Source organism: Cottoperca gobio, chromosome 14 (genome assembly GCF_900634415.1).
Source record: "Cottoperca gobio chromosome 14, fCotGob3.1, whole genome shotgun sequence".
NCBI classification, from domain to species: Eukaryota; Metazoa; Chordata; class Actinopteri; order Perciformes; family Bovichtidae; genus Cottoperca; species Cottoperca gobio.
In genome coordinates, this window is record NC_041368.1 from 9,345,958 (window position 1) to 9,371,267 (window position 25,310).

Genomic DNA, 25,310 nt, shown 5'->3' on the forward strand with positions numbered 1-25,310 from the left:
CGTAAATATTCTCGAAATAATGACTTAGAATCTAAAAATAATGATTCTATATCTCAAAATAATAGATAGCAAGATATTCAATATTTTGATATACTGTCATTATTTTTGAGATTACTAAATTATTACTTTGAAAAAGATTCTCATTATGATTATTTACAGGATCTTTGAAGCACTTGTACTTGTGTCAAATATGGTGCATTTAACGCTACATTAATTTGGCTGTTATATTTACAATTTACATTACATTAGGATTATACACACGAAACAAACAACAGTTTATGCGGTGTTACAGGTTAAAACACCCAACACTGTATAACATAAACAAGCCTTTTTGATAAAGATCCCCTTTAAATTTGGTATCAAAGAATTGTGGCCAAGATGTTACCTATTTCATTGCCATCCTGCAATGCAATTTCATATTTGTTGGCGGATTTAAACACCGATACGAATGTAATGTAATGATCACTTAAAATCAAGTGATAATAATATTATACAATTATTCTAATTAACTACTGCAAATAATGACGACAAAATCTTATATTTAATTCTTTTCAGCTTTTATTTCTCAATTTTAGGCTTCCTTCTCAACAGTGAGAAGGTTTATTATTTATAGTTACATTCCTCAGGAAAATAGTCCAGTGCCGGTTTAATTCACATTGTTGTCTGCTGAACCCTCGGGGGGAAAATGCATATCAGTCATAAAAATACAGCTATGTATCCAATAATACCAAGAAAGGTATAAGCAATTGGTTCTTATTATTCTCATCAGGACACCCTTACCTTCAATAGACCTTAAGTAACTCTTTCCAACAATCCAGACACTATAATCTCACTTTAGCGCTTCGAATACCCCCCTCAATTTACCTGTCCGAATCGAATTTCCTGTTTTCATACAGATTATAGCCTCATCTCTTCACTACTCTTCTTCACAATTACCTGTGAGAATTCATTCAGCGGTAAAAGAACAAAAACAAACAATCAAAAATAATTATATTAACTTATTCATTCATATAATTAATGTTGCATGGATTGATAGTCATGGAAAATTAAGTGTGAGTGAGCTCATTTTCCTGAAGCCATTTTTGCTTCAACAGCAGAATCAAGCAATGGACCGCTGTGTAATTATTTTTATATATATTTAGCGCACTTCTACTTCAATAAATCTGTTATCAAATGGCAACAATTTAGTAGCAGTCAGCCATTGATGTTGGCTGCCCTGAAGACTGAAAGTCATCCCCACTTACTGTTCTTTCCTTTAAAAAAACAAGTACAAAAATATACTTTCTGGGTGGACACACAAGCTCATTAAGACCCAGTAACTTTTTCCTGCTCGAAATTACTGAAAATTATGAGAACACACAGTAATGCTGTTGACATCCGACCGCTAGCAGTGTATGCTTAAACTGTATGGGAAAATGTCCTGCGTAGTGAAATATAGCTTTAAACCTTGCCCTTGGTTTTGACTGCAGGTAGAGTCTAAGGCAGAAAAGTAACAGTGAGGTAATGGAAACTATCAAAAGGCAGATGAACCACAAGCCTGTGAAATAGATCCATAAAACAATATCAGTTCATCAGTCATCTCTCCTCTTTCCCCAAGTGCTGTCTAGACGTCGTAGAAGAGACGCACCAGATGATAACGGATCCCAAAAGCCATTGCACTGCCGATCACCTGGGAGAGACATGGAAATTAACATCCAGTGAAACGTTCACATACTTCCCAAAGACTAACACTATTCTAGGGTATTTTGGATACAGCAGGTGCTTTGTTCTACCTGCATGATGAGCATGATGACTGTGAGGTTTCTCTCATGGATGGGGCCGAGTAATTTCAGTACCAGATTTATTAAGGTCATGTTGTTGCACTCAATAAAATCCTCATCTCCCTTCTGGTCTCTTCGCACCTCTAGCAGCTTTAATAACTCTGCCACCTGTTGAGGACCAAAGACATTATTGTTATCAACCAATAAACACAGCAGGAAGCCTGCCACTGGTCTGCCTCACGTGTGTTTACCCACCTAAACCAATACTCTCTACATGCACTTTAAAAAAAAAATAGTAACCTGGTACGAGACCTCTGAACCGCTGCCCACATCTACAATTTTTTCAATGATAATTAGGTCTGATTATGCAGCTAAAAAAGGGGAATTCAGTTTTAATCAGGTCAGATAATGCGAGTTAAACAGAGCAGAAACAATTAGTGAATTAAATTATTAGTCATTTAAAAGATTTGTTTTTCTTTTGACAAAATGGTTAAGCGATCATTAAAAGAAGAGAATACACAAGAGCAAGAGCTTTACCTTCAAAATGAGATGTCCCAATTTAGAGAGGTCCTTTCTTTTGAATTTAGAGTAGCTCATCCCGAGTTTGCCTGTGTCTGGATTCAGTCTTTCATTGGGAGAAAGACATTGGGACATAATCAGCATAAATGAAGAATGAAAAGATATCACAAACTAATTTAAAAGGTTGTTACCTGGGGAGCCGGTGTCGGGGACAGGGGATGACGTGAAAAAGCTGAGGTAAGGAGTAGACAAAGTTAACTACTTGAGGAAGGAAGAAAAGCAGCATTGTTTTGCTGAAGTGTCCCAGGATGCCGACTACAGCAAAGGTCATCCCAGCAAAGTAGCAGAAAGTGTCTCCCACAAACACAGACGAGGGGTACCTGCGACAACACAGGTTGCAAGTTGACCGAATATAGTGGCAAATACACATCATATATCCTTCTGCATTTTCAAACAGTTTTCATAAAACGGCCTCGGATAACAGGTTTAACTTACCAGTTGTGGTAAAAAAGCGCTAATGTGGTGAAGAAGAATGGTATCATGAAGTAGAGGGAGAAAACATGGTCATCTCGGTAATCTCCTGATAAATCAGATAACACAACAAACCAAATGTCAGCCAGTGTGATACAACAACTCCACAATTATGTTCGCTTGTTTCAGTCATTTTTAAAGTAAAATCAATGTATTCATATCTAATACACTCATGACTTAAAGTATAGAGGGTGTGATCTGTAATGCTGGTGATGGTCACACACCACTGAGCTCCACCAGGTTGAAGACGATGATGGAGCCGGAGATAAACAGGGCTTGACCTGACTCGATGCCATTGATGCCTGCTAGGATGTTGATGGCATTTGTGCAGAATACTGCAAGCATCCCCATGTAGACATAGTAGAGAATACCTGCAGAAGAAACATAAATGATATCATTAAAAGAATGACAAGTGCTGGGACTAAACACAAAGTAACCAGATAACAATGTGCTTCCCCAAATGTGTATGTAAGTCTATCAGCATAACGGGCAGAAAAGCTAATAGGTAAAGACAACTGCTTTAAGTTTTCTCATGATCTGTGAATTCCAGTTGAAAATTAGTACCCCAGACACAGACTCTGCTGGAGGGATAATGTATTGCATCTGGCCTGGGAACATCTAGGAACGTCTTGGGAGCTGGAGTATACAACTGGGGTATAAAAAAGCAAGTACACAACTCACCCAGATCCAAGTGCAGCCCAAGCAGGGCTCTGAAAGGCTTGGGCACCACGATGACCGTGTTGCCAAAGTTGGTAAAATAGACCATGAGCAGCGGCAGGGAAGCCATGGTGGGAAGCAGGAGTTTGTGTCTCCACCGCAGGTTCAGCACATCATCAGCAAAGCCCAGGAAGATCATGCAGCAGATGGCCAGAAGTGCACCAATCAGCTGTACAAACTGACCAAAAAACAACCACAACAGTCGCCAGTTGAGTTTCAGATTTGAGAGAAACACACAGGTTTACTATGCTTCAATTGACCCACCTCATCGTGTGGGAAGCCCATGCACTGATCTCCTACAAAGCAGCTAAGGAAAGGCACTGGGATGAAGCAGAAGAGGATGATGAGGAAGACTGTCCCACTGATGACTCCTTGGGACTCTGGGCTGCAGCAGAGGGGACCAGGAAGAGAAACAATGCGAGAATTATGGCAGGAAATTTGACTTCCAAATGTAGATATAGCCTATTCTAACTAAAATGTTATGAAGGATACGAAATCATGATATAGATAAGAAAACTACTTACACTTCCTTTTTGGACGTTTTGTTTAAGTCAATTCCGAATAATTTGGCTGCGATGAAATGGTCTTTGAAAGCAGGAATGAGTTTCAGTGTGGCCATACAGCCGAGTACAGAAAAGAAACAGTTGATCACCAATGGTAGGACGGGTACAGGTGACATGTTTTCAGGCTTTTTGGTGGGTCCGTTTCTGACAGTTCAAATCACGTTTCTAGCTAATCTGACGAGGCGATCGATCAACGAGCTTTGGCTGTCCTCACTGAGGTAAAAACCTGTCATATCGTGATTTTAAAACTAAATACATCTGCGTACTTCCGGTGTCAAAGAAAAATAAGTCCATAAATCGCAACGGTAATCCATACCATCTTTCATTGCATGTTATTGATGCTAATATCTACTCACTGCCTGGTTGTCGTAACTCCACGTCTGATATCAGTTTACCGGAGGCGGTACTTCCGCTAAAACTCTTCAAAATAAAATGTTATTAATATTTATTTGATTCTTGTTATTATTAGCTGGAAACAGTGGATGCATTAAAGGGACATTTTTGATAGATAAATAAATCTGATTTGTTTTTCAATCTGTTTTAACACCGTTCTCTCGTCATTGCTCTTTTGACAAACAAACATGTAGCTTTAACAGCGTACTGCCAATGGGGTGTTGAAACGGAAGTGACATCTTCTTCTTTGGTTGATATGTCATTAGCGTTATGAATTTCTGCCATGTGTGTAATTGTTTCTTTCTTTCTTTCTTTCCATGAAATCCCTTTCTTTTACTAAATATAATGAAACAAGTTAATATATGTACGTAAACTACACTCTAAAAAGAAAAAAACATCAAGGAAATGTACAATTTGAATGAAATGTTAAAAATATTTTTTTACAATCAATCTGATATCAATAGCATCTTCTTTTGAATATGTCCTACAGGACAGTGGAAATACATCCAGATCCATTAAGTGAAAGTAGCAATGCAAACATGTAAAACTATTCCATTAAAGTAGGCTATTAAAAATAAAAGTGCTTTTTATACAGAAAAGTGGATAATGCGTCATCATATATTATATTTGTGGGTCATTCTTACTGATGCATTAATGTATGAATAGCATATTACTTTTGCAGTTGAGCTACTTGAAAGTAGTTTAATCAATCAGCAATGCATACAGGCTCACAATCTGATTTCAATGAAAACAAAGCTTAATCTGCAAAGTCACTAGTAGGCTGATAATAGTCAGGTAAAAAGCTTTTGCCTCTGAAATGTAGTGGTGTAAAAGTATAAAGTAGCATTAAAATTAAGTGAGTAAGGTACAAATATTTCACAAGGATGTTACATTCCACGACTTTTGGAGATAGATAGTTATGGAGAGATTAATGTGTTGGGGGCTCAACAGTATTTATGTGAAATGCAGAGCATGCATTAGATGGCAGCTTCAATATATTTTTCCCAGAGACTCAGAGACCAACCACTATTTGTATGCTGGAATAATTCAACCTGGCAACAGTTTTGAAAATAATAAAGTTACCAAAGCCGTACTGATATACAGTGAACCAGGGGTTGTTGCCTGCTGTGCTTGGTCGGTGATCAAGCTTTCAAGACATTTTCTTTACGTTTTAAATGTTCTGCTTTTATTTTGAAGGTTCTGCCTTTCACTTCCTTTTTACTGTTGCGTTCCTCCTCTGCAGCGCCACCTGTGGGCAGCTGCTGCTCTTTGTCAAATCATCTTTGTAGAGAGGTTACAGAGGTAGGAGGGTACGAGTAGCGGAGAATTAAAACCCACCGGAGACTGTAATGCTCTAACAGAGAGCCGAAGGCTTCATTTTGAATCGATAAATCACAGCAGAGAGACATCAGTCAAAACATCGCTCATGGTTTGGAGCTGGGACAAACACATTAGTTGTTGGCAGCACATCGCCATGAAGCCAGCTTCATGTTACCAATGAACCGCTTTCGATTCCCTGTAGCCTGCAGCCCGGACCGTTTAAATTAAACGGTAGGTTGTTATTAATACAGTTTATAATCGGAGTGTTTTCCGTTTACCTGCACTGCATCGTCCTGTTTGCTAATTCACGATTCATCTTCCGATATCTACGTAACGTTAACGCAGTTTTGGGTTCAAGGGCTTCTGCTTCATATCAAACACGCGGTGTTTTAACGTGATCTAAAACAGGCAAATTAAAGTTAAGGTGGTCATTGCCACCATCTGTGCGTCCTCTGTATATTTTGGGTTATTCCTCTGTTCAAAATTGTAAGTAGCCCTTGAATTAAGATGACTAACTGTCTTGTGCTGCCACTCAGAGGCTACTAAGGGAGCTGATCGGCTCTGACTGGCAGTCCTGATATTTCCATCTGGACCTGGTGATATGAGAGGCTCCAGGAGACGGTGATGGAGCTCCAGGAGTTGGGCTGGCTGTGTCTGGTGGGTCTCTTTCTAACCTCCTTGCTCATTGTGCTGGGATGGCTGGTCCAGTACTTGCTGACTGTGCTGCGGTTGTGGAGATCCAGGAAGACCGACAAGCAGGACAGCAGAGGAACAGCCTGGCAGCAGCTCTCCCTCACACAGCCCCACCAGAGCCAGGCTGGAGGTGTGTGGGGATTCCTAATGAAGCTCCGATCGAGCCGGGGTGGAGGAGCTGCATCTGAAGCCGGGGTTAAAGGCTTGTTGACCTCTCTGTTCTCCTTCAAGTCCTTCAGGGAGCACTGGCAGAGCACCTGGGTCAAAGCTCTGAACGAGCAAGCTTGCAGGCATGGGGTAAGTCGTTCATTTAATATCACAATATCTTTTACCAAATACCTCGATGTCTAGTGCGGCCTCCTCTTAGTGGATTAGTTGACTAATTGGTAAACACATTTAAAGTGGTGCTTTTGCATGATTCTTTGTGGAGAAACTCAGTTTTACAGATCTGTCGATTAAATCGGTTAGTCGACTAAGGATTTCTTTAGTCGAGTACGGCCCTGTTGATATCAAAATTGTAGGGTTGACTATTGGTGCTTTCACAAAATGTACACAATGAGATTTTCGATAAATAATCATCAGTAATGTGGATATAATGACTAATTGGGTAAAGGCAAATAACAACAACTATAACATCCTGGCAAGTTCAGAAAATGACATCTCTTTACTGTTATTTAGCCTGTAAAACCAGGAAAAGACAACAGTTATTATGATATCCAAAATCTAAGACAATATCCAGTCTCATATCACAATATCGATATAATATCAATATATTGCCGTGCCCTATTTTATGCCATAAATATGAGAAATTTGTAACGCAAAATATATTGCATAGGAGAGCTGAAAAAACATGATGGCAGTGTGTAGAGGAGCACACCTAAGGTTATTCCACTGAGCAGAGCATAAATAGTTAAGCAAGGGCTCATACAGTCGGGGTGCTTGTGTGCACTGGAAGTGTGTGTAGGCAGGGAGGTGGAGGTGTGGGAGTTGGAGTGTCTAATCGGATGGGGTGCAGAGCGTTGCGTAACAGCTCTGAATCAATGCACATAAGAGCGGAGAGGCAAGACCAGTCAGCGTAGCCACAGTATGAACACCCACGGCTCATAAAAATAGTCTGATTCCCCGGCCTGTGGGGGGGGAAATGGATGTGTTCTATCACAGTGGGAGGAGGCAAAATCTGTATTGATGCTTAAGACAGAAGAATGGTTGCCTCACCTGCAACTCATAGATTCTATTAAAATGGCTGCAGGTAGCCGCTGCACACAGAAATATTGGATCCAGTGTTGTCAGTACTCCAGACAGTTGGTCGTCTGGCACGTGTTAGAGGCTCGTCGTAAGTTTCTAAAGGTCTTTCTTCTTTCAAATAGTTCCTTTTGATCTGTGTGAATCAAAGTCTTCCACACAGTCAGATGTTTGCTATGAGCACTGCTGGAAGAGGAGGTGGATCCTCTACACCCCCCACTCAGGAAGTGTGTGTGTGTGTGTGTGTGTGTGTGTGTTGTGTGTGTGTGTGTGTGTGTGTGTGTGTGTGTGTGTGTGTGTGTGTGTGTGTGTGTGTGTGTGTGTGTGTGTGTGTGTGTGTGTGTGTGTGTTGCATGAGAGATGAGTTGGCGTGGAGTTTAAAGGGGTCAGATCAATCCACAAAGTGAACGTGCACAACAAACAGGACCCCCCCCCCCCCCCCTCAGATGTTCAAATGAACACTTTGGAGACAGAGAATAATTCAGTGAAAGTGTTGCATATTGGTCTGGGAAAAAATATACTTGGATCCCATTTTCATTTGAACATTATTTGACTTGTGATTGTGCATTCACTGTGATATCATATTGGAAATATGTCATGATTAGGATTTTAACTACAGTATATCACCCAGGCTAGCTGTTTCCTTCCATTTCCAGTCCTTACGCTAAGCTAAGCTAACTGCCCGCTGGCTCTAGCTTCACATTTAGAGTGCAAATATGAGAGTGGTATTGATCGTCACATCCAAAGCTAAAATTACACTTTGTACATCTGCGAGTACACTAGGGTCCATGTGTCAGAGGGTGTACACGCAGGCTCTGTGGCGACATTTGTGTGCCTCCAATTTGTTGTGAATGCGCAGATTTAACCAAGCTCCTCCAAGCGGACTCCAGAAAGTTCTAAAAACAGAACTACTACGCGTCTGTGGCGTCCGCAGCTGCCCGTCTTCATGCCTGCTCGGGAGTATATCAGGCCCTCAAGTCTCTGCAAGAAAAAGCACATCTCCCAAAATGTCAAACTATGCCTTTCAAGTCTGACAGTGATGGTGTTGCTCTTAAGGTTCTTCATTAAAAATGAAGGGGACAGTGCCTTCTTTTAGGATACATGCCAGTCTAATGTACTATACAAGCTGCTGTAGTTAGAGCACCAACATGTTCATGTTTCTTCCTTCATGGTCTAATGTATTTTCTCTGCATACCTCATGTGTTTCGGTACGCAGCATTAAGCCAGCTGTAACTCTTTTCGTCGAAGTGTTACCTAGTTTTGTGCCGGTAATAAGATGTCAGTGAGCAGAGCAGTGTGGTTCTTTGGAACTGCTTCTCTTATATATGGAGGTATATTGGAGCGTGCCAGCTGAGTTATCTTACTAATTAGTTGATCCATTGTGACCTCTGTTGCTCTCAGTTACCAAGAAACTCCACAACATTGGAGCGAACCTTGGGTGAACTTTGGAGTGTTTAGTGAGTGTTAGATTAATGGAGTTTCCAGGTTAAATATATATCACAATGCAACCTGTAGTTGCTCATAGCACAGCTACTCTGTTTGGGATAGAGTTAGTAATTGAATAGCCGTTTGGCAGTACTGAACACATGAGGGAGGCTTAGAAATAGTAAAAAAAAAAGAAGGTTGCTATGGAGATTTGTTGTACGTAAGAACCTCTTACCTTCATGCTCCTCAGTGTGTTTGATCTATGAAGACAGTATGACCTTTAGTCTTATAAAATGCTTTACCCTGAAGAGACGAGGCTTTTCCCCGGCAGTGATAAAGTATGTGATGTTTATTGTAAGATAATACTCCAGACTGGGTAAATGCGTCAGTGGTGGAGTATACAGAGACAAGCAGTCCACGTCTGTCTGTCCATGTGGTGTTTAGTTTGTGAAGCGAGAGTGTGAGCCAAAGCTTCCCGAGCTCTCTCATCACAATAGATTATCTGCTAGTCACATTGTGTCTGCGGGCAGAACAATCTGTTATTCTAAATGTGTTTGGGGCGTTTGCAAATCCCTTGTGAGTTTGTTAATGAAACTTTGAACAAGTTGCTGAGATGACAAACACGTCTTGTTCAATAGATATAGCTTACTTCCAGGAGTCGGTCTAAGAGTGACTGTCCTTGTCTTGTAAAGGTTGCATATTTGGCCCCCATAGCGCTCATGATGGAGCTGTTACATGTTGTAATAGCCGGTTAACTCTGTTTAGACTCAGAGTTGTAACTTGGTTCGTAGTTGTATTTTCACGTCCTCCCTAAAAAAACAGTCAGCAAAAACCAGCTGTGGGGATTTGTGGAGATGTGGCAAGAATTAAGTGTCAACAAGCGAATCACATCGACTCTTTGCCTCTCACACACAGTAAGCACCTGCCACCTGCCAGGCATGTTGCTGTGGACACTTAAAAAAGAAAAAAAAAAGACACTAGATCAGCCTCACGTTCTCCTCTAACTTGCATTTCCTGATTATGTTTCTACATGAGCTTCTCAGTAGGAACAGAGATTGAGGACACTTTATACCATTAACCTAAGTACTTTTGTTGCATTTAAGAGTGATGCGGAGAGAGGTCTTTAAATAAGGATGTTGAAATGTATCCAAATAAAGGAGAGTTGCATGAGCCCGCATGGAAAGTTGGTGCAATAAACAAGGTCCCCTGCATGCCCCATGATGTTTGGTCAAGCGTTACAGTGTCATTCTTATTTTTTGTGATATGATTTTTATTTTTATTTATAATCAATGCAGTTATTGATTCAGAGTGGGAAGATAATGCTTTTCAACATCCAGCGTTCACACTGCTATTGAGGGATGTTGCCGTTAGCGGTCGATATTCAGCAAAAATATGCGATACAGGAGATCGCCATTAATGCCTTCTAGTAGCCGAGGGATGGATAATCTAGTACTACACACCTGTAGTTAAACACTGTCGTGCATGAGGCTGAAAGCAACAACCGCTTACATGTGTGTAGTATAGTCCCGTTTGCTCAGGCACCACACGCTACTAGCAGCCGGCGGGCAGCACAGTCTTAATTAATAAATAAAGGAGCTGACAGCTGAGGTTGCATTATGTAAAGTCATGTAAATTTTGTTTTTGGCTAAAAACTGGGAGAAACCAGAAACAACATCCTGCTGTTACTCAACACACCTTGTAAGTTGGTACAAATATCCATCTGTAACCTCAAGGAAATCATCATATTTAAAGCTTTATTGCTAAGACGTTTGACAGGAAATTAATCGGCAACTATATTGACAAAAGGATTCGGCGATTAAAGGCCTAGCTGGACATTTTGGGGAATACTCCTGTTTTCGCTCTCTCGCTGAGAATTTGATCAGAGAGTGTGGCATATTGTTTTATACAATCATAGTTATGTCTTTCATATCTCTGGAAGAATTAGGCCTTGTTTTTAGCCTCTCTGGCTTTTCATAGATTAGGTAATGCTCATGTAAGTCTTCTGACATCTGGCTTAAAGACTAGGCAGTGAAGGATGTAACACTCAAACTGGACTTCCTGGATGCTATTTCCTTTTCTCTCCATTCGCTGTAGCATTAAACACATATTGGTTTTTGACACTGAGTTGCTCTTGGGATCATTGTGAAACATGATATTCATTTCAAGATCTGCGTTTTCTGCACAAATGACACATGCCATGTAGTCCAGTCACTCAGTGAGTGGAGCAGTTCACAGTAATATGGATGAACATTATGGATATTTCAGTAGCAGTCAGGAAAGGAAGGTTTTCGATTTAGCTGTGAACACTTCTTACTGTGGGTATTTGGTATTTATCGGGCTGCACCTCTGTGCGATCTTTTTTCCTACTTAAGAAGATTGCATAAGTGTCAGTGGGTCATCATCTGTAGTTTCACATAACACTCATTTCAGATGTCTGGTTCAGCTGTCCTTGTTGATATTCTTCTCACTGCAGCAGAGAGTGACGTTAGCCAGGAACCCTCCAATACTCACGTGGGAACATGGAAACACTGCTAGCTTACAGAACAGCTCATGCTGTCTCACTCATTTTGAGTGTCAGAATGCGGTCTAATGATACACCGTCCTCAGAAGGGACCTGACCCAGACAAGTCCAGTACTCAAACCAACATGACAAGAGAGAGAGAGGGGTATGACATGCAACAAAGGTCCCAAGGCTGGAATTGAACCCTGGGCTTTGCAGTTATATGGCATGCACTTTATCTATTCGGCTAACAAAGCGCTCCAGAGGGCTGAGATCTGGGGTTATTGCTTAAATACAATAAACTGCAGCAAATGGTAAAAGCTAAAGCATCATTGTTTGGGTTTGTAGAGACAAAAGACAAGGCCTTAGTGACAGTGCCACATTCGGCTTCTTCCTTGAAGATATTTTGTCAAGAGATTTGTACTTTTATCTCGCAATTTAATTTAAAGAGATAAAATATAATTAGATGATTTTGTGAGAGACTCAGAGTGCCTCTCTTAAGATATAGATTAGAGGAGACAATTGCAACCCCAAGGTGAAAAGCAGAGTGGTTGAGCACTGGCCATGTGTTGCTGCTGGGTTCTTCTCAATTATGAAGATATGTCAAGTCTACCTCTAGTCTAATGAGATCCCCCTCCTCACTCTTCCTTTGTTCCTGTAATCACAGCTGGTTTTATGTGACAATGTAAAGAGAGGGACGTGTACCTGATGCACCAACACATCCATACAGTACGTGCATGTGGTGATTTCCATGGAGTCACCAGTATACTAGATTTACTTATATACCCATTAACGCTTTATTAAGTCAAATTCAGCATGATAATGATTTAGCTGTATGCTTCCAAAGGTTAAAGTGCATTCAACACAAGCCATAAGCATGATTTGCACACTGTGCATAAAAAGCACTTTCTGCACTTGTGTACAGTTATCCCATGTTGCAGCTTGTTTCATGACTCAGTTGTTTGTCCAGAGAAAATGTCCGTCTACTGAAGCATTACTGCGGGACCTTCTGGATATAATCTTGCGTTGGCCGCCGGGCTTGATGTGGAATATTCAAATGACTCTGGATTATTTCTTGGAGGAGGCTTGAAGAACTGGTTGGCCTATTCAGTCCAGCAGATCATAATAGCATTGTCAGACTGTGCCTGCATCTGCAGCTGGCACATGATGTCAAGCCATCGTCACTGTGTTCAGTGGGTGGTCGAGGACGACTAATAGAACACACAAGTGTGCATTTGCAGAGAAGGAAGCTCCCTGTCCATTCAAGATCTGCAATTATAAAGAGCCTGCTGATTAGCTTGAGGCCACAGTTCACTTCGTCCCACTCTGACTCCCTCTCTGTAGATGATTAATGCCGTGTGGTTATGCTAAAGTAGATTTCTTCTTAATGACAGGGAACGTTAAGCATTCAGCACTCATTTGCAATGACTGAGCAGGAAACCAACGCTAGTCACTGTCACTAATGAAACTCAGTTTTACTTTAACAACCTAAAGTTTACTTCAATTTTACAATATTTCTGTGTCAGGCATCAATCTTTAAGGGGGCTACGTTGACTGAGCATTTAACACACATTATGCATCATTCCAATAATATATAGTACCTGAACACATTTTTAAAGTGACGCTAGATTATTATTATTATTATTTTGCTAAACATTTATTTATTTATAACCTTTATTTTACCAGGATAGGTCTCATTGAGATTTAAAATCTCTTTTTCAAGAGCGTCCTGGCCAAGATAGGCAGCAGCACAGTTACAGACAAATCAGAAACAGTCACAATCACAACATTAATCAAAGCATTTACAGACACAGCGGTCTGCTTCAATGTCGTTAAGAGTCTGTTTACAGAGACCAGCTCTCTGAGTTTCAGCTCATTCTGCAGCTGGTTCAAAGAAACCGGAGCAGCGTAACTAAACGCCCTTTTCCCAAGTTCTGTACGGACCTTTGGGACAGTTAAAAGAAACAATCCTCGGAGCCGATATATAGGAGTCCATGCAGTTTTGTTCTATCTCGTCATAGTTTTAATGTACTGTTATTTAGCTAAATGAATGTAATGTAATGTATTGTATTTGACAGATTTTTTTTTTTTTGATATTCACATGCTTACTTTACTGTTAATCAGTTTAAATCAAACATTACATCTAGCAATGCATGATCAAAGGCTGACGGGGGGGGATTGGTTTATAAATTTAAGCAGCTATTGTGGTCGAATAGTCAAAAAGTTACTTTACAAGGAGAGATGTAAAGGAGAATTCATAAGGTCTTATGAAAAGACAACCGCAGTGCTAAGTGAATCTGACTGCACTAACACTAGGCTATGTAATTATGCGACAGCGGATATTTATTTGTATCATATAGAAAATTAGTACAGTGAAAAACTAAATGCTGAACAATTCCAGTAAGTATTCCTGTACAAAACACTTGTCATGGCTGCTACTTAGATACTTCCGGGTCATTTAACTCAGTCAGGAACCTAAAAGTCTACAACCCCTCTGGCCGCTGTAAGGCTAAATGCTACATTTAGCATGCTAACATGCTCACTAACATTTACTGCTGATATTTACCAGGTAATGTTTACCATGTTTATCAATTTAACTTGGAGTGTTAGCATGCTTACATTTGCTTTTCTTGTTAGCAGTGTGCGCATGCTAACATTGCCAGCCGCACTGCTAGCATGGGTAATAAAAAAGATCCTAATGTGTTTTGTCATTCAAAGTTATTAAACCAGTGTGTTTGTGTATGTAGGCTAAATGTATTAAATGTAGAAATGCAAACACAAATGTTTTATTGTAAATAGCTTTTTCTTCAGGACAACGTTTGTAGCCTAAACCCGGAGATACACAGTAGGCGTACTAAAAGAAAAGGAAGGGAAGGAACATGAAGGTCAACAAATGCCACAGGGGGAGTGTTATTCTGGTTGACCCACATGCTTTACACAGGCGTTCAGCCAGTCGGACCCAAAGGGGGTGACTGATAAACCTGAAGTGACACCATGGATGTCCTCTGGAGCTGGCTCGTTCCAGAAATACCTTTCACATACACACTCAGTTGAACAGTAGTGGTTCACAAGGACAAATCGGAGGTTATGCTGCCAGCATTGCCCTCTCTGTAGCCTCTGCCAGGAGGATGTACAACACCACAGAGCACCAGATGGCTACAGAAAAAGCCAATGGATGCAAAATGTCTGCGTAAACTCCCCTTTAAGGAATAGAAAACTGTATACCAGGCAATTTCAGGCACATGATACACCTAAAGACTGGGTGATGGATGTTCCATATTAACTTCCAAGCATGTATGCTGCAAAATGTTAAACTATCATTGTGGCAAATACCAAAAAATATGACGCTGGGAATATAGTTCAGCCCAGAAAGTGAATTTTAACAGGAAATTATATCAGCCTGTGCTGCTGTGTGTCCTTAAGCTATTTGGAAAAATATAAAGTTGCCTGTTTTTGTCACATAAAAAACGCAAATCTGTGTTGTAAATGCACAATGACTTGTCATAAATTGAGGTCTGCACTTGATATAGGCGCAACAGACATTTGTTGATATTTGTCATACCCACAGACTTTATATATTTCTATAGTTCTCTTCCCATATTTTCTGTCTATATCTACACTTTTAGATTTCTAGTAAAGGCAAAATCCACTATTTTGCTCTCCTCGTGCTCATTATTGCAGAATGCAAACCGACTCCAATTTGCCTCATTGCGAAGATGCCAGTGGGGTTCGAATACAGTGACATAGGGTTTATCTGACATACATCTCATCATATTCGTTATGCACTTTGCATGTAATAAATGGTTGGGTGACTGAGCAGTTTTGAAAGCTTCAGCCAACCGAAGTAAACACAGCCGGTTGTACGCTCTAGTCATGTGGCTGCCGTGTTGGTGCAGGGAAACTACGTAAGCTTACAGCATCACACTTGGCTTCCTGCCCTTCTGGCTGGAACACTGACACACACACTCATCACAGACTTTGTTATATCATCCACCCACTTCTGCCCCGCCTCCACTGTTACATTTGATAGTGATTGGACGTGGACATAGAGACATATGCCCTGACAATAGGGGATTTGATTTCTCTCGCTTGCATCTCGTGAGCCATTTAAAGCTTTAAAAACAACCATTGACACAGATCCTCTGACACACACGCACACACACGCACACACATGCACACACATGCACACACATGCACACACATGCACACACACATGCGCACATGCGATACGAACTCCTTTAGTTGGGGTTGTCTCTTGTATTTATGTAAGCATGACTAAGCATTGACTGATGCTGTCTTGACAATGGACGCAGTTGTGAGGCTGATTGAGAGGGGGAACCCACAGCCTCCACATTATTACAGAAGAGGAACTTGAATGTCCTCATTGCCACCCTTTGGTCAAACATATGTTGTCATCTGTTTGCCAGTATCTTCAGGCACTGTTCATCTGAGTGCACGCATCTACAGAACTGCCTGGACTTGAACCACATTTGTGATTTGCAATGCATGGTAAATAAATACAATAGCCTCATGTTTGATGGCATACACATTATGGCACCTTACAGGAGTTTGTTTATTTATTCATGTAAATTCCATGCAACAATGTCCCCCCCTTGTAATGGTGAAACTTTGGCATAAGAACATAATCACACATTGTAGGGATGTGCACAAACAGCAATGTTGTTTTTTAAGGATGCGTTGTGTGCATGTGGATGAAGTAATCAGCGTCTGATTCCAAACGTGCTTAAAATTCAAGAAATGCCTCAGTTAATTTGCATTTTAGTTTAAATGATACAGCAGCAATTTAATTTAGTAACAGACTAAAAATCTGTAAAGACTGTGACTATCTGCGAACTAGCTGCATTAAAGGCTGCATCGCAGCAGGACACAATCTTTTTGTGTCATCCCCAAGTGTCTCTCCTCTTTCTCTTATGTAATATTTCTGTCTTTCCCAGAGCTCCATCCAGATCACGTTTGACAGCAGTCTACAGTTAGCTGCTGCCTCTGTAATAGATAGTGTGACCTGCACTGACCAATCGGCACACCGGATGGTAAGTAATCTCCACCCATTCACCCAGTATATTTTAATTGGGGCAATACATGACAAACATCCTGGACCGACATTCTCTGTTTCGGTTTTGTCCTTTGCCAACCTCTCCTTTTTTTTTTTACAGGTTTTACACTGTAAATGTTGGGTGGACACAGTGACACTTCCTGTAACGGTCACCCAGCAGTCACATGCTGCCGTTTCCATGGACACCTATCAGATCACTATAGCACCTATGGTCGCAAAGGTACGAAAGCACACCACCTGGATTTTTTTTAAATTTGCACATTTGAGGGCAGGCCTCTTAAACAAACGAGAATCTCAGAGCATCATTTGCATTGTTATTCAAATCTAAAGAATTGCATGTAATCCCGCCCTTATTGTCATTAAACGAGGAGTGTTAGAAGCCCTGTTTACACCAGGTGTGAATCGATCACACCTGGACAGCTCTAAGTATGTCGATTCACACCTGGCATTAGAATGCGTCTCAATATGCGTCTCGAGTGACCAATTGAGATCGGATCTCACTTCCCCGCTCTATATGCAAATAAACATGAACATCATTCCAGTCCAAATGCGTTGTTGTGTTTAACTGGCGGGAGTTACCAATGCACTTCCTGTGTCTTGTGTGCCAGGAATGAAAGGAAGAAGAAATCAAAGCAATACAGACTGTTATTTCTTGCTGTGTTCCAGACAAAGCAAATTGCCCAAGATGTTGGACGCACTCGTAATATATTTCTATGGGCTTTTCAAACATTGCAGATGTCGTGGACAAAGCCAGCTTACGCGATAATACCTTTGCTGTCTGATTTCTATAATACAAGTATTTACCAAACCCACAGTACGAACACATTTCCCATAAATCCTGTTGCTTCCTGTGTCAGGGACGTTTGTTTTCTCTCTTTCTTTAAGAGGATAATCATGTTGGAAGTGATTTTCCAACTGTACGTCACTCTTTTCACCATCTAGCTGCATAAGGAGAAAATACATTTTTACACCAGAATAAAGTGTCGTCTCCATGTTCTCTAACTCCAAATGTTAGCTGGTGTATTTTAGAAGCTAACAACCAGCCCTAAAAAGTGTACTACATTATCAACATTTAGTACTGTGTACGGTAGTGTGTGTGGTACTATGTAGTAGTGAGAAAATGCTATGTGTATAATCCTTACTATATTACTCTTATAAACTACCATAAAAGCATACAGGTTGACGTGCTGTCTGCATCTATGTGTAATGTGTTTTCCAACCTTGCTCCCCCTGTCTGTCTCCATCAGGTGGTGGTGTGTCTGGAGGAGGTGGAGGACGAGGGTCTGCTGATGTCCTGGACTATTTCCAAACAGCCATCATTTACTCTGAACGTGTCTCCATGCAAGCTGCAGAGACGGGTGAGAACACCTGATACTGATGTCATCAATACGATATGTGTGCATCATGCAGTCAGCAGAGGCCTCGTTCTGTTTACAAACTAAAAGGTTGCATACATTCAAGAAAAGGAAACACATTATGCACTCATGCTTTCTTTCAAATGATCTTCATAAATCTCAGTCAGCATGTGATGTTTTGCATGTGAGTCACTTTCCATCCCATTAAAGTCGCCATGAGTCATGAGGGAAATGCCGTCCTCAAATATCGTTACATAAACGTGCATGAATTTTTGATTCAAAGCTTCTGTTGAGTTTTTTATTTTTTATTAAGCTTTGTATGCCTGTTGTCACATTTTATGACTTCATCAACCTCAATAAATATCTGGATTTAGTTTTTGCTATTGTGGTTATATAAATATAATTTATACCCTTAGCCCTAGAAATAAAACTAATATTCAGCACAATAAATAGCATAGCTCTCAGGGAATACCTACTGAATCTGAAGACAAGAATATAAAGTCTAAATGATGTAGTCAAGCCAAATGTAAGTATGGAATATTGGGATTGGTTAAATCCCCTAAAGGTGCTTTTTGAACAAACTAAATCACTTTTCAGTTTCATGCAACAGTAAACAATTACGTACAAAAATTAAGATAATATCAGAAATGAACCTTTATTAAAAGCCCTAGTTTTCACTTATAGTTGAGTTTGTCGACCTACCCTGCTACAACACATATTGCTTTATCGTAATCTGCTGCTTCTTTTTCTTTTCAGGACACTGAAGGTGAGGCCGACCTGGACACGATTAAGGGACTGATAGAGGATACTCTGTTCAGCGCACAGCCAGCCATGGTCCTCAACCTCAAGACTTGTGCGTCCAGTCCTTTGGTGAGAAACATGTGCCGTTCTCTTTCTTTGATAAATAAATTGCTATGCTGCAGGATGATACATCCTTTGTTCTGCACCCTTTTTTCTGCACACTCACAGGCCCCCATGGACCATCAATCAGCGAGATTGAACTCTGTACCCCAGAGTGTCTTGGTGAGACGACTACTGCTCCAGCAGCTCAGGGCGACCTTAAGTAAAGGTCAGATATTCTCCCTCAGCTTCAGATCCTTTCCGCCTGGCTTCCTGCAGATTGCCAACGCTCACTCTTTCGCTTTGTGCATGCAGGTCAGTGTTCTAGATCAGGGGAGCTGTGCTGTGTCCTGAGCCTGGACCAACCCTCCACAGAGAGGAAAACCCGCTTCCTGTGTGTGCCCAGCAACTCCAACGCCCCACTGGAATGGAGTGAAGAAATCGCTCTGTAAGATGGCTGCTGTGACGTCAAAAACTGCTTTTAATGTGTCATGAGTTTGTACATTCATGAAAACAATAAAGGCTCTGATAATGTATCCTGTTGATCAGCTAAACCCGTTTTGGTTAAATCACATGAGAGATGTCTGTATGGTTTAACTCTCCACTCTTATCACATTATTAAAGTAGGTGATGTCACATTAGTCTGTGCCCCAATCAGGATTTAGCAACCTTTGAATCAGAATCTGATCACAGTTGGTGGGTTGTTACCGTAACTGTCAATCAAATCTGACCAAACCACACCCACACACAATGAAGCAGATTAGTTGTATTAATAAATGTAATAAATAATGACTGTTGCTTGTATATAGAGAAATATTAAATGTTAGAGAACATTCTGGCACAACATTACGGGCACAAGTCACATTTTTCCAATTAATGTAATTTTGCATAGTGGGGTTTCACAATCTAACACAGTTGTTTCCTGTGTGTCGCAGGGAGCTGGGCCTAGAGACCAAAGAGCTGAGAGTAAGACTTCTGGAGCGGAACGGCAACAGAGAACGTAAGGAATTGCACAATAGCAATTTAGTGTTGGCTGCTGCTCAGAAACCTGATCAGCGGGAATGTTTAGACTGCTTAAGCAAAAATCATCGATGCCTCAAATGCACTGTTGGCAGGCTCACTGTAACGGGTAGCGTTTTTTTTAGAATTGATCAAATGTGAGGAGATGCTCCCATTGTGGCCTCAGAAGTAAATTGAAGGAACAGGTCTTATCCTGTTTGTACAAATATGTTTTTTCTTTTCTGTTTTAAATCTGGACAGAATTCCTGCCCGGCCACGCCTCCATCCCCTTGGACCTCCGATCCAAAGTGCCCACTGGACAACATACACTGTCAATAAGTCCCGGCCACGGCTTGGCACCAAACGCTACCATCACAGTGGAGGTGAGCGACAAGATGCAGCGCATCGCTGTCAAATTATGGAAAGCTCTTACAAAACCATGTTCCGACTTTGACGTGTACAGTTACATCACGCTTTAGTATCTAACATCAAGCAAGCTGGGATGAAAAATAGATTCCCCACAAAGGGAGAGGGAGTGTTGTATAACGGCTGATACATGGTCCATTGTCATGCCTGTGAGTGCTGTCTCACATCTCTTCTGGCCTTTTTCACCAGCCAACTTGTTGCCTTTCTTTTCCCTTTTGGAAATTTACATATTTCGTCAAAGAAAACATAAACATCTTCTTTTATATCGGTACAATCTGTTGTACTGACAAGTCATCTGAAATGTTCCCTGCCTGTCCATACGTCAGTCTAAGTAAAGTGTCGACCTCTTTAATAAAGTGGCCACTTGCACCACACGCTTTATTAGCTAAATGAAGGTTTTTCTTTTGTACTCTTCCAGCTGCTGTATGTGGAAACAGAGGAGCCCCGCGGCGCCCACAATGCTTTCCCACTTCGTTCCTCCCTCACCCCCAGCAAGAAAGTTGACGTGGACCGAACCATCATGCCCGATGGAACCATCGTCACCACCGTCACCACCGTCCAGTCTCGACTGAAACTGGACCGCAGTCCAGGTAGATGCACAGATCAAGCATTACATTGTTCTGGGGTAGTTGTACAACCAGATATATAAGGATGCTGTGATAACATTTGCAATGAAATACAACGGTTGCGATGCCTTTCAGGTGATTCCCCTTTGCGTTCGCCGTCCAAAGTGGAGGTGACGGAGAAGAAACCCACCATCCTGACAGATGGCAGAAGCAGCACCAGCCCCAACCTCAGCAGTGAGTTTGAGACTGAAAGGCCAGACGTTGTTTTACATAGCAAATGCAAAGTAGGATAAGCAGCCAGCTGCAGTGTAACGCGAGATGAGAGGAATGCACTTTACAGTCACATCATGCATCTCGGTGTAGGTACCTTAATGTCGTTTTTCAATAGGTTTGAATAGAGAAATAACTTGCTTATACAAAGCACAGCGCAACAAAATCTGTCAACCATGATAGATAATAATAACTTTAACTTTATATATATGATTCATCTCAGACATTTAAATAATGTTCTTCTTAGTTTGATACAAAAGAGGTTTTGTATTTCTGATAAACGATACATTTTCAACTTGGATCAATGCAATAATGTGCACCTTTCTGAAAAAACTCTATCGCAGTTTACTAGTATAGTGCTGATTTACATATTTGTGTTGCTCAGAGAGCAGCCGCCTCTCTAATGGCCTGGATCCTGTTGCAGAGACGGCCATTCGGCAGCTGACGGAGTCCGCCTCCAAAGTAGCGCGGAAGACACCAACAAAGAGGAGCACGCTGATCATCTCGGGAGTGTCAAAGGTCAGACAATGGAAACTGTCAAATGTAGCGGCTTGTTGAATTTGTACCCTAACTGGTAAAACACCATTCATCTCTACTTTTTAGACATACAGTATAGTATATTTATTTTGGTGCACGTCAGCTACCTGCACAGCTATCTTTGTAAATTAAATCAATATTTTAACTTTGACATTTAGCCAGGCAAAATGAGTTTGATCTCAATGTAGCCCATTGATTGGTTCACATTATAGTGGAATTCTAGTCCTCTGACCTGATTTTTACCTGAAAGACTGCAGAAATATATTCAATGCAAGAGGCTACACTTGCACTGTTTTAAGTTGCAATTCCAATAAGCTTTTAAACACTTCCATCACTCATATCCCCTTAATTAATCATGCTAACATTTTTAAAAAGGCATCATTTGATTCAATATCTAACACTCAGCAGGTTCCCCTCTCAGAAGATGACTGTGCGTTATCGAGCGGCTATGCCGCAGCCATGGACGCTGCCATGCTCGCCAACCATTACGGGGCGGGACACCACCTGGACCCAGATGAAACCACACCCTCCGACGTGTCGGAGCGTCCCTCTGTGGACGATGTGGAATCAGATACTGGTTCCACTGGTGCCTTGGAAACCTGCAGCCTCAAGGACCATAAAGGTAACACGGTTTTCATAGTTTGCTGCTTGATCTGTGCAATAAAATCATCAGAGGTTCAGTTTCCACGAACATTGTTGAGTAATGTCTTATGCTAAGTGCAAACACAATATTTAGCTAATCAAATGTTGTTTTTGCAAATTGTTTGATTGCATGTTGCCACTTCTCTGGTCATCAAAGCATAAATTAAATAGATTTTGACCATGTTATTTTTATATTTTCATAACTTACTGATGTTCTATTAAATAGTACAGTTTATTTCACATGCAAACAAATCTTTTAGAGCCTTACATCACATCAAAACTTCCAATTGAGCAATGTCAGATTTACAGGCCATATAACATGAGACTCTGCTGCCCCCTGAAGGCCATATAACATGATACTCTGCTGCCCCCTGGAGGCCATATAACATGAGACTCTGCTGCCCCCTGGAGGCCATATAACATGAGACTCTGCTGCCCCCTGGAGGCCATATAACATGAGACTCTGCTGCCCCCTGGAGGCCATATAACATGAGACTGCTGCCCCCTGGAGGCCATATAACATGAGACTCTGCTGCCCCCTGGAGGCCATATAACATGAGACTCTGCTGCCCCCTGGAGGCCATATAACATGAGACTCTGCTGCCCCCTGGAGGCCATATAACATGACAGACTCTGCTGCCCCCTGGAGGCCATATAACATGAGACTCTGCTGCCCCCTGGAGGCCATATAACATGACAGACTCTGCTGCCCCCTGGAGGCCATGCTGCGGCATAAACCCAACCACACCAAAGCGTTTTTTAATAGATGTGCTAAATTTGAATATTATTTTTATAAGGGAGATATCTCATTAAAATCAGTGAATTAATTCATAAAACTTGAAGTTGTGTGATTGGTTAGTGCTTTTCAACAAGGTCCCGATACAGTAATTATGTATTAAATACAGTGACACATTCTGTCTGCTTCCTCTAGTGGGCTTTCTACAGAGTGGGACGAAGCTGTTCTTCCGCAGAAGACACCGAGAGAAGGAGTCCTGCCTCAGCCAATCCCACGAAGACATCTCCAACATGGGCAATAACTTTGCTGCTGTCTCAACTATCAACCGTAAAAAGTCTGGCAGCTTCTCCCGGCGTCTCATCAAGCGCTTCTCTTTCCGCTCATCGGGCAAATCAAAAGGCAAAGCTACCAACGGAGGAGCGAGCTCGCTGGATAACTGAAAATCATTGTGAGGGTAGGACACGGGTCAACCTGACTTAAGCGTTGTTTTAAGGCCTCTGGTATTACTGTCAGAAGAACCACTAAACTTTGCAGGAGTCCCGTCCAACTTGAACATCCTGTTGTCACCTGTACGTCTTGAAAGGAAGATACCTCTGGGAAGACTTTCCTCTGGAGAGAAACGATTGCACCTTCAGGACAGGAGTCATGTTTATTCACATCACTGAACTTTAAATGTGATTATGAAATCTATTTATTTCAATGAGAAATCTGCTGCTCGGTGAGGAGAAGGTGATAGTCACAATGAAATGTCTTTGAACACAAACTATAGCAGGAATATTTGATTGTGATGGATGGTGTAAATGTTCTCAAACTATTTGATGATATAAAATGCCAGTATGATGCATTTGGTTGCACTTTGGACTGTTTTTAACAGCACATGTAAAATTCCTAGGACATATAACGTTCATTTATTATTATTATTATTATTATTATTATTATTATTATTATTATTATTATTATTATTATTATTATTATTATTATTATTATTATTATTATTATTATGTGGTTCTAATGAAACCAGTGCTATTTATTTTAAATACCCCCCCAAAAAACAGGTAATAATAGTATATATATAATAGTTACATTACTCTGTAAAATAGAGCCATTGCTGTGTTTTTCCAAGCAAATGTCATTAACACATACTTCAAGTAACAAAAATCAGTCTTTTCAAGTCCATTCATAATTGCAAACAATGTTGTTCGATGTTGTATCTTATATGAAAAGGTAACATATTTATTGTACATTTTTATTTTATAAAAAAGGTACTTTCTGTGGAATATAACACTCATAATAATTTTCTGTTTGCTTTTAAAACTTCACCCAGGCAGGATCTCTAGCAGACTCGAGCCGGGCAATAAGATTGACTTTTTTTTGTGAGTTAAAAAAACAAACATGATCAGGTCTTGCACTCCTTGTGGCTCCAATTAAGTTAAAAGTACATCTACACACATTATAGAGACTTCAGTTGATGCTCATGTGGCCATTTCATTATTGCAATAAGTATCATAACTGTGCACCAAGGCTGCGTATAATGCAATGAGCGAAATGCTTCGCATGGGTTGCAGGCATAATTGTTTGCAGGAAATGCTGATATGTGATTAGCTTATAATCATAAACTAACTAAACCTATTTTACTAACTAAATTCAGGAGCAATATAATAATGTTTTTTGTTTTTTTAAATAAATGTAAGTCTCCCATAAGTGACAATACAGCAACAGTTCTGCAGTTTAGATTGAATTTATTTTTTGAGGTATCTGGGAAGGTTTCAGAGATCGTCTGCTGAGGAATTGCGAGCAACAACATTGTCAAGGTTTATTAACAAGCTGACCGGGGGAGTGGACATACTCGGGGCTAGAAAATGAGTTAGAGGTATGAGGAAACCTGCTGCACCCATGTCAGAGCAAACTGACTGCATTGATTATGGGACTTCAGAACAACCAAATTAAATTATTTTGATAACATGTTCAGGGTTATTTGCACCAATAAAAGGCAAGCTAATAAAAGGGATCACAGATGTCAAGCCACTGCTGTCAAATGGACCAAGTGCTTTACAAAACTACAACCAATTCAAAATGCTGAAGCAATGAACAAAGCTACTTTATTGTCTAAAGGCAGATTATAGATGGCTGGAATGTTTAAAAGCAAGCGGCTGCAAAATTTAAGATATGTATGATTTATGTTATTATATTTGAAATGCTTAA

At 40.8% G+C, this 25,310-nt stretch overlaps 2 protein-coding genes across 5 annotated transcripts; one reads left to right on the top strand and one right to left on the bottom strand.

Moving 5' to 3' along the window:
* Window positions 1-535: 535 nt before the first annotated feature.
* Window positions 536-4,649, bottom strand: dpagt1 (dolichyl-phosphate (UDP-N-acetylglucosamine) N-acetylglucosaminephosphotransferase 1 (GlcNAc-1-P transferase)). Its single transcript, XM_029449071.1, has 9 exons — window positions 4,052-4,649; window positions 3,792-3,912; window positions 3,492-3,705; window positions 3,035-3,181; window positions 2,775-2,859; window positions 2,471-2,659; window positions 2,298-2,385; window positions 1,773-1,928; window positions 536-1,669 (listed from the first exon to the last, which is right to left on the bottom strand). The coding sequence occupies exons 1-9, from the start codon at window positions 4,204-4,206 to the stop codon at window positions 1,604-1,606; spliced, it is 1,221 nt and encodes a 406-aa protein (XP_029304931.1). The 5' UTR covers window positions 4,207-4,649; the 3' UTR covers window positions 536-1,603.
* A 1,098-nt stretch (window positions 4,650-5,747) lies between these two features.
* c2cd2l (c2cd2 like) lies at window positions 5,748-24,062 on the top strand. Of its 4 annotated transcripts, none has more exons than XM_029447722.1 (15): window positions 5,748-6,034; window positions 6,340-6,793; window positions 16,619-16,714; window positions 16,838-16,957; window positions 17,985-18,095; window positions 18,849-18,962; window positions 19,062-19,161; window positions 19,248-19,380; window positions 19,868-19,932; window positions 20,193-20,314; window positions 20,776-20,947; window positions 21,059-21,157; window positions 21,579-21,712; window positions 22,136-22,352; window positions 23,304-24,062. In XM_029447722.1, the coding sequence occupies exons 2-15, from the start codon at window positions 6,428-6,430 to the stop codon at window positions 23,546-23,548; spliced, it is 2,094 nt and encodes a 697-aa protein (XP_029303582.1). In that variant the 5' UTR covers window positions 5,748-6,034; window positions 6,340-6,427; the 3' UTR covers window positions 23,549-24,062. The 4 variants fall into 4 exon arrangements, with proteins under 4 accessions (XP_029303582.1, XP_029303583.1, XP_029303585.1 ...); XM_029447723.1 differs by having other exon boundaries at window positions 22,139-22,352; XM_029447725.1 differs by having other exon boundaries at window positions 21,618-21,712.
* Window positions 24,063-25,310: the final 1,248 nt, after the last annotated feature.

What these genes read in the sequence shown, in the direction of transcription:
- dpagt1 (XM_029449071.1), bottom strand. Translation starts at nt 4,206, where the DNA reads ATGTCACCTGTACCCGTCCTACCATTGGTGATCAACTGTTTCTTTTCT. An exon ending in CAACCTGGTGGAGCTCAGTG is followed by an intron (nt 2,860 to 3,034) that starts GTGTGTGACCAT and finishes CTGATTTATCAG; the next exon opens with GAGATTACCGAGATGACCAT. An exon ending in TCATCATGCTCATCATGCAG is followed by an intron (nt 1,670 to 1,772) that starts GTAGAACAAAGC and finishes TGTCTCTCCCAG; the next exon opens with GTGATCGGCAGTGCAATGGC.
- c2cd2l (XM_029447722.1), top strand. Translation starts at nt 6,428, where the DNA reads ATGGAGCTCCAGGAGTTGGGCTGGCTGTGTCTGGTGGGTCTCTTTCTA. An exon ending in ACCAATCGGCACACCGGATG is followed by an intron (nt 16,715 to 16,837) that starts GTAAGTAATCTC and finishes TTTTTTTTACAG; the next exon opens with GTTTTACACTGTAAATGTTG. An exon ending in CATGCAAGCTGCAGAGACGG is followed by an intron (nt 18,096 to 18,848) that starts GTGAGAACACCT and finishes TTTTCTTTTCAG; the next exon opens with GACACTGAAGGTGAGGCCGA.